Source organism: Andrographis paniculata, unplaced genomic scaffold (genome assembly GCF_009805555.1).
Source record: "Andrographis paniculata isolate CXL003 unplaced genomic scaffold, ASM980555v1 Contig9END, whole genome shotgun sequence".
Lineage (NCBI taxonomy): Eukaryota > Viridiplantae > Streptophyta > Magnoliopsida > Lamiales > Acanthaceae > Andrographis > Andrographis paniculata.
Genome location: NW_026137639.1, coordinates 1,940,862 through 1,955,661, shown reverse-complemented (window position 1 = coordinate 1,955,661; position 14,800 = coordinate 1,940,862). Strand labels below are relative to the sequence as shown.

General features: G+C 32.3%; 1 protein-coding gene across 1 annotated transcript; it reads right to left on the bottom strand.

Moving 5' to 3' along the window:
* Nucleotides 1–1,950: 1,950 nt before the first annotated feature.
* LOC127244030 (high-affinity nitrate transporter 2.1-like) lies at nucleotides 1,951–4,074 on the bottom strand. Its single transcript, XM_051264314.1, has 2 exons — nucleotides 2,823–4,074; nucleotides 1,951–2,733 (listed from the first exon to the last, which is right to left on the bottom strand). Exons 1-2 carry the CDS (start codon nucleotides 3,743–3,745, stop codon nucleotides 2,088–2,090), a joined length of 1,569 nt encoding a protein of 522 aa, XP_051120271.1. The 5' UTR covers nucleotides 3,746–4,074; the 3' UTR covers nucleotides 1,951–2,087.
* Nucleotides 4,075–14,800: the final 10,726 nt, after the last annotated feature.

Below are 14,800 nucleotides of genomic sequence, written 5' to 3'. Positions count from 1 at the left end.
TATGTTAACGACTTTTCGATTATGTTAGGCTGCATTTTATAATTCAATATAATAATAATATTGTAATTGTATCATAATTTCAAATATTTTATTACTTTTTTAGTTAGAACTATTTTTAATCCAAATATCTAGTTTTGCATAAATAACGGGTGTGTGTTTTTTGTCAAAAATATTTAATATATTTTTTCTAAAAAAATTAAAATATTATATATATTTATTATTTTTATATTATTTACATAATTTTCTTACTTCAGATATTTAAAAAAAAAATTCATTCAAGCCAAAACACGAAGCAAACAAACCCTGCAATACAATTATTTTATTTTATTTTTGTTTTTGTAGGATTAGTTCATCTCTTATAACCATACTCTTTATTTTTTTAAAGGGTCAAAAAATATTCTCTATTTTTTTTTTTTTTTATATATTATTGTATACAATTTTTTTAATTTTACAAATAGTATCTAATATTTTAATGTTAGTTTTACATATTTATTTTATAATAATATTCTATATTAATGTTTTGAATATAGATAAAATATTTATATAATACTATTATTTAATTGAACATAATAAGTACAACAAAATAGATTAAATAGAATAAAAACCAGAATTTATAAATTAATTTTTAATTAGAAAAACATAAAAAATAAATAACAGCACCCTCCCATACCATGCATAAGGGTGCTTTGGCCATAAATAGGGGATGAATTAGACAATAATAGGGGTGAACAAAATATCTAAAATCTGAAAATTTGATCTGAATCAAATCGAAAATTAAAATTTGATTCGGACTTTCGGATTTGTTCGAATTAAAAATTTTATAAATTTTGAATCGGTATACTAAAAATTCGAATCAATTTGAAATATAATATTTTAATATATTATATTATTATATATATTTACTATAAATTTTAATGAAATAAAAACTCAAAATTATTAAGTATATGTTAATATACTTTATTTTTATTTATTTCATTATATTTAATACTCCATTTCCCTCTCTACTATAACAAAGTATTTATCTTTCCATTTTAGTTTGTCCCACTAGAAAGTATCCATATTTTTTTTTTATTTATAATTGTACTATCTACCTAACATTACAAATACCCTTGCAACTTACAATATATTACACAAATGTCATTACTTTTATCTCATACTACTAATAAGATTATTTCAGTCATTTCTACTTTATTCCTACTACATCCCAATATAATACTAATATTTACATCTCAATATAATACTAATATTTATAAAACTACGTTAAAATATAAAATAATATTTAAAATTTTAAAAAAATAATTAAAAATTAAAATTAATGATTATTTTGAATTTTTTAATTCGAATTATCAGATCGATATCACCCTAGATAATACCCACCTTGTAATTATAATAGCATATTTGATGTATACATGATCAGCATATACACAAACAGCAGTCACTTCTCTCTAATTACCATGTCAGGACATATATTTTATAGCGGTAAAACATAACAGTATAAATAATTTAACGAAATAGGATATGCCCATTAATTGAACAATTTATTTTAGACTTACAAACACAACGCTGCTTAATTAGGGTTAAAATTAGATTACCTTCTTACTAAAGTATCCAGTGCATTTTTTTAATAGCCCTTATACCAAATACGATCAATTTGGCCACTGCATTCATTTGTCTGTGTATTTGTAGTCTGGTGCTTTGTGTTATTTCAAAAATATTTAAATTTTGATTAAAATAACTTTGTAATATATATAAATAGATACTTATAAAACCATAGTATAATATCCTATATAATAAACAGATATTTAAAACAATACCATCGTGTAAACGCTCCACGCATTTGCAAATGAAATTCAAGAGTTTGTCAATAATTTATTATACTACTACTAATTAAGGAAAGCCCGGGAACAACAACCAAGTCACCCAATCACAATCTCACACGTGTCCCAGATATATCACAATTTTTTCTTGCACAGAAAGTCCCAAAAAACAACAATACCATAATAATAATAATAATAATAATAATAAATACTTTTGCCTGAAACTCCACCATCCGAGACGGCGGCTAAGTAATTGTACGGCTTCTCTTTTCAGACGCGGCCCGGCGGCGAGGGCGCGGCGGCGACGCGGCTGCCGCGCTCGGAGCGGCTGTTCTCGGCGAACTTGAGGCTGTTCTGGTGCATGCCCTTCTTCTTCTCGTCTTCGTCGTACTCGGAGCCGTAGTACTGCTCCTCCTCGACGTGCTTGGAGGCCGGCAAGAACATGCTCCCCCACTGCGGGAAGTGCACCAGCGTCACCGGCAGAGTGCACGCCATTATCATAATCCCCATGTAGCTCAGCCCCGTCGCCGTCGAGTACTTGGAGCTCGTGAAGAACAGCAGCTGGGTCAGACCCGACCCGAAGTTCCCGCCCGCCCCGGTCATCCCGGAAATCACCCCCAGCGACCGCCGCGACACGAAGGGGATGATCCCGAACGTTGCCCCGCACGCCGCCTGCGCCCCCACCGAGAATATTATCATGTGGGTCACCGCCACGGGCAGGGTGTTGGCCCGACCCAGCAGCAGGCAGAACAACCCGCCCAGAGTCTGGAGCGTCCACAGCGTCCACAGCCTGCCCCGCATCCCGAACTTCCGGGCCGAATAGTCCGACGCGAACCCGCCGAACGGCCGGGCCAGCAGGTTCGCCATCCCGAACGTCGCCGCGATCGTCCCCGCCGTCTTCAGGTTCAGGTCGAATCTGCCGTAGAAACAGATATATATCCATTTAATAATTATTGTAATTAAAATAATTAGTAAATAACTAATTAATAAATATAATCGAATCACCTGTCGTAGAAGTACTCCGCGATGACGTTGTCGGTGGAGAGCTCGACTCCCATGGAGTAGCCGTAGAGGAGGACGAAGATCCAAGTGCGGTAATTGGTGACGGCGTACCACATGACCCTCCCGAACTTGTCCTTGGCGACCTCGCCGGTCTTCTGGAGGGCGCTGAGGTTGCCGTCGGGGAGGTCCTGACCCAGAGTCATCACCAGAATCCCCATGATGACGTGGCACCACCCGGGGATGAAGAACGCGATCCGCCAAGCCGTGAACGGCGTCGCCCCCGCCTTCCGGATGACGTCGTAGAGCAGCGGCATGATGAGCTGGGTGGCGCCGCCGCCCATGTTCCCCCAGCCGGCGGCGGTGCCGTTGACGAGGCCGATGATCTTGCTGTTGAACATGGTGCTCATCCAGTACTGGCAGGAGACGAAGGTGGCCAGCGAGAAGCCGATCATGAAGCGGACGGCGACATAGCCGCCGGCGGAGGAGACGAAGGACATGCAGAAGACGGTGGGGGCGGAGAGCATAATGAGGAAGGCGCAGCCGTAGCGGGGGCCGAGGAGGTCGCAGACGGCGCCCATGACCAGCCTGGAGAAGATGCTGCCGGAGACGGAGGCCACTCCGGCGTTGCCGATGTCGCCCTTCTTCAGGTTGAGGTTGTCGCGGATGATGGGCACCAGCGGCGCCGCCGCGAAGGTGGAGACGAAGCAGGTGAAGAAGGAGATCCAGGAGAGGTGGAAGGTGCGCATGTGGGGGTTCGCCAGCGACAGGATCTTGAACTTCTTCGCCTTGTGCTCCGAGTCCACCGGCAGCGCAAACTTCGCCGTCGCCGCCGCGTCGCTCGGCACCGCCGGCGACGCCACCGAGAACGCCAGCACCGGCTCCCTCCCCGTCACCCCGTGCATCGAGCTTCCCGGCGACCCTTCCATTGCTGTACTGTATATACTGTACTTGGTAAATTATATTCTAGGACTGGATATCCTCGATCGAAGATCTAATTAATTCAACTGTACTGTTGAATTGAACTGAGATGGAAGATTATATATATATAGCCATTGCTGCAGCCAGTGGGGCTCTCCAATGGCTGCCGATTACATCATATTTTTTGTAATGAAATGAAATGAAATACTTGGATGTATAGTAACATCATGATATCGCCGCCGCCGCGTATCTGCAAAATGGGGAATTACTTAATAATTAATTGAATCAGGGTTGGCCTTATCGTATATACCAAAGGATCCCGAAATTGGAGAAGACGAGTACGGACAGTTGATATTCGAAAGGACAACTCCAATATTACATAACCAAGAGAATATTCAATTTAATTTAATTCAATTCAATAAGCTATATATGTATAGGTTTATTTATTAATTCGATAGTTGAAGTTGAGATTCCTTTTAGGCTCATTCCAACGTTTGCCATGTCATCGTGTCTTTTTTACTTCACAATTTTCTATATATATTTTTTTTTACTATTAAATTCTCACAATTCCGATAAAAAAAAATATATATAAATATTTCATAAGACAATAATATCAAAATCTATAAATATTATGAATAAGTTTGTTATATTAAAAATAATGTGAATATTAAAAAGAGCAAACTAGTTTTTACCTTATGAAAGCTAACAATAAAAATGGATTAATTAAACACACCCTAAGTTTTGCCAATTTACAATGCATTGTACAATTATGTGTTAATTAAATTTCAATAAAACGTACAAATATGCTACTATACTTATTGTGTAAGCTCATATATATTAATATATATATATATTTATATATTCCACAAAAATAATTAATTAATTAAATTACAACATGTAACCAAGTGGGAATTTGTCAATAAGAAATTATCTTACTTAAATCCTTTGTGTCATTCAAATTATAATTCCCTGCTTGAATGTAATACTATTAAATTTGAGATTAGGGTATGATATGATCATGTTGTTGACTATTATCAGATGTAATTTTTAAATTAAATAATTTTTAATAAGGATAGCTTTACAAGATACTGAAAAGTCTTTGGGATGAAGGACAATATATAAATATCCACAGTAAACATTGACTTATAATTTTTGCAAAATCAAGAAAAAATAATTAAAATCAATGAAAATTGGCTAAAAATTTGTCAAATGTTAGGTAAAATAATTATTGCATGTGTTGGTTAAGTGTGTGTGACTTTACCACACGATGATAATGCATTAATTCAATACTTATCAAATGGCTGCTCCGATTATACTTTTTCTTTTGTTCATTATTCATTAATTGTAATTTTTTAAAAATATCGTATCATATATTTTATTTTCTCAATAACATAATACTCCGTCCGTCTCATAAATATAATCTTAATTGAGTTGGATACAAGATTTAAAGAATACTAATATTATATAGGTAGTTAGTAAAAAGTATGGATAAAAGATTTTTTTGCCCTTGTGAATATATTAGTGTAAAAAGTAGTGGCAATTGTGTAATAAAAATGAAACAGTATGAGTAGTTTTATGATGATATAGTTATTTATAAAAATAAGATTATTGTTTTTTTTTATGGATAAAAATGATAAATAAGACTATTGTATTGAGACGGATGGAGTATTAAATATTAATTATTTATTATTTTCAAAAAAAAATTCAAAACTTTTGAAATATATTTCCAAATAGAGCAAATTATAGCCCTTCACAAACTTTGAGAGACTTATTATGCAGTTCTACTTATTTAATTATACTTTAAAAAGCAAACCATTGACTCTATAAACGGTAGCTGACATGTGTGTTTGTGTTATTGTTTTTTAAGTAGAGTTATAATTGTAAATACAAAAATTTAGATAAAATATTATTATTAAATTATTAATAAGTGTATTAGTAAAAATAATTATTACTTCTTATGTCTCAGTCAATTTATTCACCTTAGCTAGAGCACGAAGTTTCATGTATTGTGTAATTAGTAAGTAATTAAAAAGTGTATTAGTAAAAATATTTATAATATAATAAAAATAATTATTAAATAAGATTAAAATGACTAAATAGTTTAAATAATTTTTTTTAAATTATAAATTATGAATTTTTAAAATGCGATTAAAATGTATAATTATATTTCCAATAATAGAAATATTATATTACGTGGAACAGATCGAAATAGAAAGAGTGAACGAATTTTGTGGGACGGGGGAGTATATAATAAAAATAATTATAAATTAAGATTAAAATAATTAAATAGTTTAATTAAGATTAAAAAAATTATAAATAATTTTATATTTTTTTAAAAAACCACCTATGTGTTCTTTTTTGTCAAAATAATTCAATATATTTCTCCAAAAAATTAATTATTGTACCCATTTATTATTATTATATCTCATATAAAAAAAAAAATTCAAACTATTTCGCAAAACAAACACAAATAATAGTTCCTTTTCTTTTTTAGAAAGGAAAGAAGAGAACTCAGTCTATTTCCACATTATTAAGTATTGTCTCATATATTTTGTCCACATTATTATAGATACGGGAATTTAGTCAAAGTATAATTAAAAAGTAATTAATAAATATATTAGTAAAAATAATTATTATATAATAAAAATAATTATAGATTAAAACTAAAATAACTAAATAGTTTAATTAAGATTAAGAAAATGATAAATTATGAAATTTAAAATGTAATTAAAATATAAAATTATATTTTCAAAAAGGAAAATGACAAATTATGTGGAATGAACGAAAATAGAAAAAGTAGATATTTTATGTGGGAAAATGGAATATTATTTAAGTATTTAAATTTGACTAACTTAGTTAATTAATTTGAAAGTGTCCTTACCAGCAAAACTTGGCCTTTGAAAACACAAAAAAGATAGCGTTAAGAGCGAAAATGGATATTTGAGTGAAGTCAAAAGAAAATCATCGATCAAAGTCAATGATGACAAAAATGTCAGCCGTAACATTAATTTCATCTCAAATTAAGCGAGTATTGGAATGAGTGAAGCAAGCGGAAATCCTTGCATGCAGGTAAGTAAACAACTATTCATGATTTAAGTAGTGCATTTATGATTGCAGCAAGTGGCGGACCTATTAAGGGGCAAGGGTGGACAGCCCACCCTTCCCCCACCCCAACTTCACTTTTACCCTATTTTATTAAATTTTTTTATTTTTAAAAGAATAATATATATATAATCTATAGAAAATATTTAAAATAAATAAAAATAATAATAAAAACATCAAATTGTTGATTTTTTTTTAATCAGAAAGTGCATTAGTTTTTTCTTTTCAAAATATAATATACCAATATTTACTAATAAAAAATATTATTTTTTTATTTGGACTATATTTGATATAATAATTAATATTTAATATTAGTATGCAAAAAATAAATATAAAATTATCAAGTGGATGATAGTAGTACTGTTTTACAAATAAAAAATTTATTTTATTACTTTAAAAATTTTGTCCCCATTTTGCTAATATTCTAGTTCCGCCACTTATTGCAGCGAGTATTAAATCTCAATATTTATGAATGAACATTTATCTTTGCAGCGACACATTTATGATTATAGTGATAGCATAAACTTTGCACCATATTTCTTTCCGCAACATTAATTTTATATGATTCTCTAGTGATAGAATAAACTTTGCATCCTAAGGGTGTGTTGGTTTGGAGGATTCTCCAAAATTTTAATTATTCATCAATTTTTTTCCTCCAAAAATATCAAATCAAATACCTATTTTTCATATTTTTATTATACTAAAAATCAAAATTATATTCAAAACATCACATCATACAACTATTTAAATTCAATTTTTTTACAATTTAAATCCCAACTCAAAATCCAAACCCCTAAATAAACACACCCAGCAGCTTTATATATTTTTATTTTAGATACTTTTAGAAAATAAGCAATTATTAGAAGTTATAGAAAATTATTTATGGGTGGTTGTAACCGTCAAACTTTTAAAAGTTCTCTTTCCCTGTAAATACACCATCCTACTACTCGTTGTTCATACCGTACAACACAACACACAATATATTATTTTGTTTTCTCTCATATTTTTATCTAATTTAATAATATGAGTTTTTCAATTTTGTTTCACAGGCAAAATAATTCTCTCCCATTTTCTTTTACTTCTTTTACATTTATTTTAAATTATAAAATTCTCCATCATATTTTTTTCAGCTCGCTGTTATCCAAAATCTTATTTTCAAACTTGAGTTATTTAAATTAATTTTGGATAAGGTTGTGGAAAGGAGAAAGGTTAACTATCCATATCTATAATTGCATCATAATAGCAGAGATTATGTGGTTCATAGCAATTAAGTACGCGAAAGCCTTGTCAACCTGCTTAGTTGTGAGTTGAAATTAATCCCGATTAAAGATAAGTACATGAGGGATACAACCAGTAGCGAGACATTGTATGAATAATTAATTAGATATAGGTACTTCCTTATCGGATCACATAAATGTCCAATGAAAATAACTTTTCTATTAAATAATATTCTTAGTTGGGTGTCGCTGAAGTCTTGTTGTAACTCTCCTAAGGTCAAGTGTAACACTCCAAATTGGCTCATATTGAAAATGCTACCGCTACACTGTATCATGAGGTCATCGTATCCTACTTCGGGTCCCACAATACATTGTTAAGACTAAATTAACTATAAAAACACATTATTATTTAACATAATTTGATTTATAAATATTGACAAAAATACGCTCCTAAAGAGGTTTTTTCAGTTAAAAATTTACATATAATACATCAGAGACAAGTTCACTTACTCAACCCGTCTTTCTATATCCCGAGACGTCTCCTGTCCCGGATGTATCATGCATACCTAAACCAAATATTTTCTTAAAAGCAGTATAAAATTAAATTCATTTTAAAAACTAACATATAATATGTCATACCATACTTTTTAAAATAAAGTATAATCCCCGTCAATCACAAAATATGCATCATGCCATGCCAATAGTGAAATGATACAACAAAGATTTCGAAATCGACAATCATGCACATGCACATATATATACACCCGTCGAAGTGAGCAGCCAGAATAACCTCGGCTCCATAATAATAAGCTCATTGTATATATCTAAGTGGGCAGACGGAATAACCTCGGCTTCATAATAACAAGCTCACTAGACCATCATCAATAAATAGCTGAAAAATTCTCGGCTCAAGGAAGGACCTGATTAACCCATAGTAATATAACGGTCATCCGGTCACTTCCATATACCCGCCATACAACTGCCACAATCAATACATGAATAGTCGAACGTTGTCTTTATTAACCACAAGAGGCCCCATAATCTGTGATAGCGAAGATAAGACCCTTATGTCTAGCCCTACCCTGTGTAATGTAGTAGAATCCGTGCAACATGGAATCACCCAAGGAAACCCGGAAACTCTACTCCTCCTCACGCGCCCTAACGGGATCACATTTAGTGTTTGACATATGATCCTAAATTACCGGTAGACCTCATAAGTGGCTAGCCCAATGAGTGGAACAACACCTAACACAAATGATTAGACCAAAAATGTCTCAACTACAATGGGTCTAATCCCTGAATGACCGTGCGAGTAAATCACCCAGTTGTCCGACTACTATCATCCACTATTACCAAAGTGTTACGGTATTTTGGGGTCGAATACCCTAACCCCAAATGATGCCCTCACCTAAAACTACTGCACACGGCGACTAAACGATAGATCCATAAAATATATCCGATAAACCGTGCAATATGTGTGCAGTATGTCAAATAAGTGAATTTACCGAAAATGGTTGGTAAAACAGCTTACATATTATACTTTCTCATAAATTCACCAACGCGATCAAATACGTATATCAAATATCATAAAATACGAAGTCTCACACATACATACACACATATATAGATATATGCATGAACTGACAAAATGATCAGCAAAATATTATATTAATATTATAATCGTAATTGCATATAATATGCATATCTAATTTCTTAAAATTAGATTTAATTTCATATTGCTTACATTTTTATCAACACTCACTGACTTTTGTATTCTCAACTGTTCCATTATTTACTCAAATCAGATGAGCTAAATGTTTATTCATATGAGCTACCTGCTTATAGACTTGCTTATTCAGATCGGAATCGTCAGTTTTGATTTGAATTGATATCGGGCTCAAACCGAACCGAAACCGTCAACCCAATTGTTCGGTTTCGATTCGTGTTTAAGCCAAACCGTAAACCGCCAGTTCAAACAGCCGGTTTACGGTTTAAACCGGCAGTTTAGACATTATATTATATATTCCCTCCATCCATTTTGAAAGATTACATTTGCTTTTTGCGTGTTGATCTTTGAATTAATTATTATATCAGAACGTAGTACAATAAGGAAAACAAAAAGCAAAAATACTTCTATTAGTGTCTTATAATACTAATAGAAGAACGTTTATATAAAAATTATACAAATATAAGAATATTTTCAATGCTAAGTACAATGACGTAAAAGGTAAATGTAAACTTATTAAATGAACGGAGGAAGTATATAATTATTAGTTTTTTTAAAAATAAAAATAAAAATAAGCCCGCCTAAACCGGCGGTTCAAAAGTCAACGGTCAAAGTCAATGATAGCAAAAAGTCAATCGTAACATTAAGTTCATCTCAAATTGAGCGAATATTGGAGTGAGTGAAGCGGATGGAAATCCGTACATAAAAGTGAGCAAACAACTATTTATAGTTTGAGTGACACATTTATGGTTGTAATGAACAATAAATCTCAATATCTATGAGCGAGCATTTATCGTTGTAGCGACACATTTATGACTGTAACGATAACATAAACTTTGTATCATATTTCTTTCCACTGCAACATTAATTTTGCATGCATTCTCTCAGCTATTGTATTTAATTCTGGCACCTATATTTTAGTCAATTTTTGGTAGTTTTATGTATTTTTATTTTAAAATCTTAAAGATGATAAGTAATTATTAGAAGTTATAGAAAGTTATTTATAAATGATTGTAACCATCAAACTTTCAGAAGTTTTATTTTCTTCTATAAATACCCCATCCTACCACTCATTGTACATATATACAACACAACACACAACACATCTTTATGTTTTCTCTCATATTTTTACTTAGTTTAATAATATTAGTTTTTTAGTTTTATTTCTTTTATTTTTTACAATTATTTTAGCTTACAAGATCTCTTATCATATTTTTTCACCTCACTATCATCCAAAATATTCATATTCATACTTGAGTTGTTTAAATTAGATTTTTTGATAAGGTTGTGAAAGAAAGAAAGATTAACTATCCATGTTTATAATTGTTGGGTAATGTTGAGTTGCTCAACCTCGTTAAAGCTTTATGGTGAAAATTTAAAGGGTCATAATCATGAATCGTACAAATTATCTTTGTTCTCTTGAGTAAAATTTTGTCAGTACCTCTATGATTGCTACTGTTTAATTTGCTTTGACACTATTAGATAAACGTCATTGTGTTGTTTGTGAGACTACTAGCAAGCTATTAGATATTGTATTGATGTTGCATTCTTGAAAATTTTACTTTGTGATCTTAACTTCAATATACTGGACATGGTTCTATTCTTAATGGCTAAATTGCTCTTAATGCCATCAATGCTGCTATGCCAAAGTCTCCATCGGGGACTAATATCTATTAGCAAATATATTGGATTTGATTTTATAGCCGTGACGAAATGAATATAGCAATGCATTGATTTAAAAATAAAAAAATGTAGCAATGCATTAGTACATTATTGATAGTTCTCTACATGTTTTCGGGCATCCCCTGAAAAAATTAAAAACCAAGGTGAAGACTGTCGCACCCTAAATTCAAAGGTTTATCCAAAACAAGAATGAAATCCTACAATACATGAGTGTAAAATAAAGGTCTGCAAGCAAATACATTAAATTAAATGAAAAGCATATTAACAAATTAAATAAGCTGATTCCTAACATATTCCAATAGTCATGATCGATCGTCTGTTCAAAAGCTTCTGATCCAATGAAATCCACTACTCATCCAAAATTGTTATGTTCGTTTATGTATTAAAATCGAATATACTCTACCATTTCTCATTCTTCCCACCCACCCATCTTTTTTAAACAATACCCAAAATATATAAACAAAAAATTAAAAATTAAAATCGAATAAACTTCACCCCTTTTCATTCTTTCCCACCCACCCTCTTTCCTCCCCACCCACCCATGTCCTGAAATATCTCATCGCGATCTCACCTCTTGTTTGTAAGCCTTTCGCTGCTACCATAGAACCTTGCCGGTTGTTGTTGAGCCAGCTTGTGACCCTCATTCGTCGAGTGCCAGACTCATCGTTCATTCCCCAACCACTGATTTCTCAGTCGGATGAGTTTACTCTAAACCCTAACCTAAAGGATACCAACCTACACCGGATTATATCTATTATAGATAAACAACTCATAGTCGAGTGAAGCACCCCCAACACCATTGTGTCGGTGTCCAAACTGTGGTTTCTCCTTCGTGATCTCCAATTCTATCTCCGGTCATCATATCAAGGTTGAACATGACTCGATCTGTTCACCCTTTTTTGTTGGGGTTCAGTCCAACGACGACTCTTTTCGGTACTCCGGGGAGTAGCTGGCCGCTAACTCCGGCAACAACGGATGGGTTCCGGACACTGAAGAGCCATTCAATTTGAGTTTGGACTTAGAATTTTTGTTTGGGTTGGATAAGAGGGCACCAAGGAGTCCTTGGTGCCCTATATTGCGACCAAAAAGGCAACCGGGGAAAAAGGCGTTGCCGGCGCAGTGACAAAAAATGACGATACTTCGGTGAAAATAGGCTACGTCCCTGATTCTGTAATTTTTGTGTTTTCTCTCTGTGACATTAACTGTTGATGATTTGTGTGATATATTTGTGGTAAATGAGTATATTGCAAATTCATGGATTGTTTAAGTTATCGGCCATGAATCTTCTTTATTAAGGGTAAATGTTTTGTTACATTCTATAATGTGTGCTCTGTATGTGCGAGTTTGAAAATTATGATCAATCGATGTTGCTGAAATTTGAAATTGTCCATATATAAACTCAAATGTGCAGTGTTTGATCTTGAATTTGCAATTTTGAAGCTACATATACTCGTACAGAAAAAATTTTCATCAAAATTAAAACTCAATTCGTTAAGTGCCAAATTGAGTTCGTTTGAAGAAACAAACATTTTATCAAACTGCATCTCATTCGACAAGTTATTTACAACTACATTTGTGTGAGTTTTTCCCAAATATACCCAGCCAAAATGATTTACAGCCTAAACATTCACAAAATAATTTTCAACTACAAATTTGTAACTCTAATAACCTAAATTGTTCATGATGTTTCCAATCTAACTCACCTCCCCTGTTCAATAAGATTGTGAATGCATTGATGAACTAAATCCATTTGGAACTATTAGTTGATCTTGTAGATTATCACTCCTAAATAATGTCTTTTTTCAAATGTGCAATCTTGTAGCAGTTAGATCCCTTTAGTTTCATAACTTCGATTATACAACTTTGTAAACTTAATGAATATCTTGTTTAATGTCTTGGGTGTCAACTCGTTGAAACTTGTAATGACAACATTAACGAATTTATCAACTGTCTTGCATGTTCTCGATTTGTAAACTTTGTATATCTCGAAATCAACCTAAATCATTCACATTCATGTTGGGTGAATTAGGTGGTTGTTGAGTTAGCACAATGTTGAAACCATCCGATGTTGTTACATGTAGAAAATCCAGGTCATCTCCCTTTATGTAGGGTTTGGCGTTATCTTGTTGGATGAATAAAATTTTACAAAATTATCCGACCACTTCTCTTTAATTTTACGGGATGATCTGCCAAAAAAAAATGGTTATATGCTGTAAAATATCAGCCTGTTTGAGGTGCAACATTAAATTCGAGAGAACATTGGGTTTTCTACTTAGAAATCGAGAAAACATTGGGCCTTCTAGCTTTTTACATGTAAAATTATTTCTCATTAATATGTACTATGTTATGCATGCTATTAAATTTTGTGTTTTCAATGTACCGGAAAACATTAACCGAGTCTAAGCAAAAACTTAACCTTGCAGGTTTGTTTCCTTCGGTAAATTATGGCTTAACTGCATTTGTATGAAGTTTATTTGCTTCTCTTTTACCCATTTGTGTACTGTGGATTTTGAGAATTTGACTCCTTTTTCTATAGTTTTGATAGATGAACGGTGCAGAATAGATAGTTTTTATTATTATTGAAACCAAATTAGATTTAATTTTATCGATCATCTTGTTTTTTTATTTTTTTTAATTTTTACAATAAAATCCTTACATTTTATCCTTTTTCTTAGGCAGCTTTCCATTGTTTGGCAACGGTTTTGGTGGAGATTTTGAACAGCTCCGGTCATTCCGCCGCTTCACGCAATATATCATTGATCCACACTCCAAATGAATCGCACCTGTCCAAGATAAATTAGACGAGACTATGGTTATCATTTGTTTGTAGGTGTGTATTTGACATTTTTGCTTCACGCAATATATCATTAATCCACACTCCAAATGAATCGCACCTGTCCAAGATAAATTAGATGAGACTATGGTTATCATTTGTTTGTAGGTGTTTATTTGACATTTTTATTTTATTGGAATGATATACACTTATTGGGTTTCTAAAAATTGTTTTGAGTTGCAATTAATGTCCTCTTTGTAGTTGCAAAACTAAATTTACTTTTTTTGGTGAATGTACACAATGTGATGTGATTTGCAAAATGTATTTTAAATTTCTGTTTTTTTTTTAGAGAAATATAATTTGTAGACAATAATTGTAAATTTTTTGTAATCTGTAAATTTAGGTATTAACTGTATTTATTGGGAGTTCTCTAATTTTGTACGCAATATTTTTTGTATTTTGTATTTTTTTTTAACTGTGTATATATATTTTAATAAATTTTGCATTTTTTACTTAGATTTTTTGTATTTTTTTAGAATTTATTTTAATTTCAACTACAGTA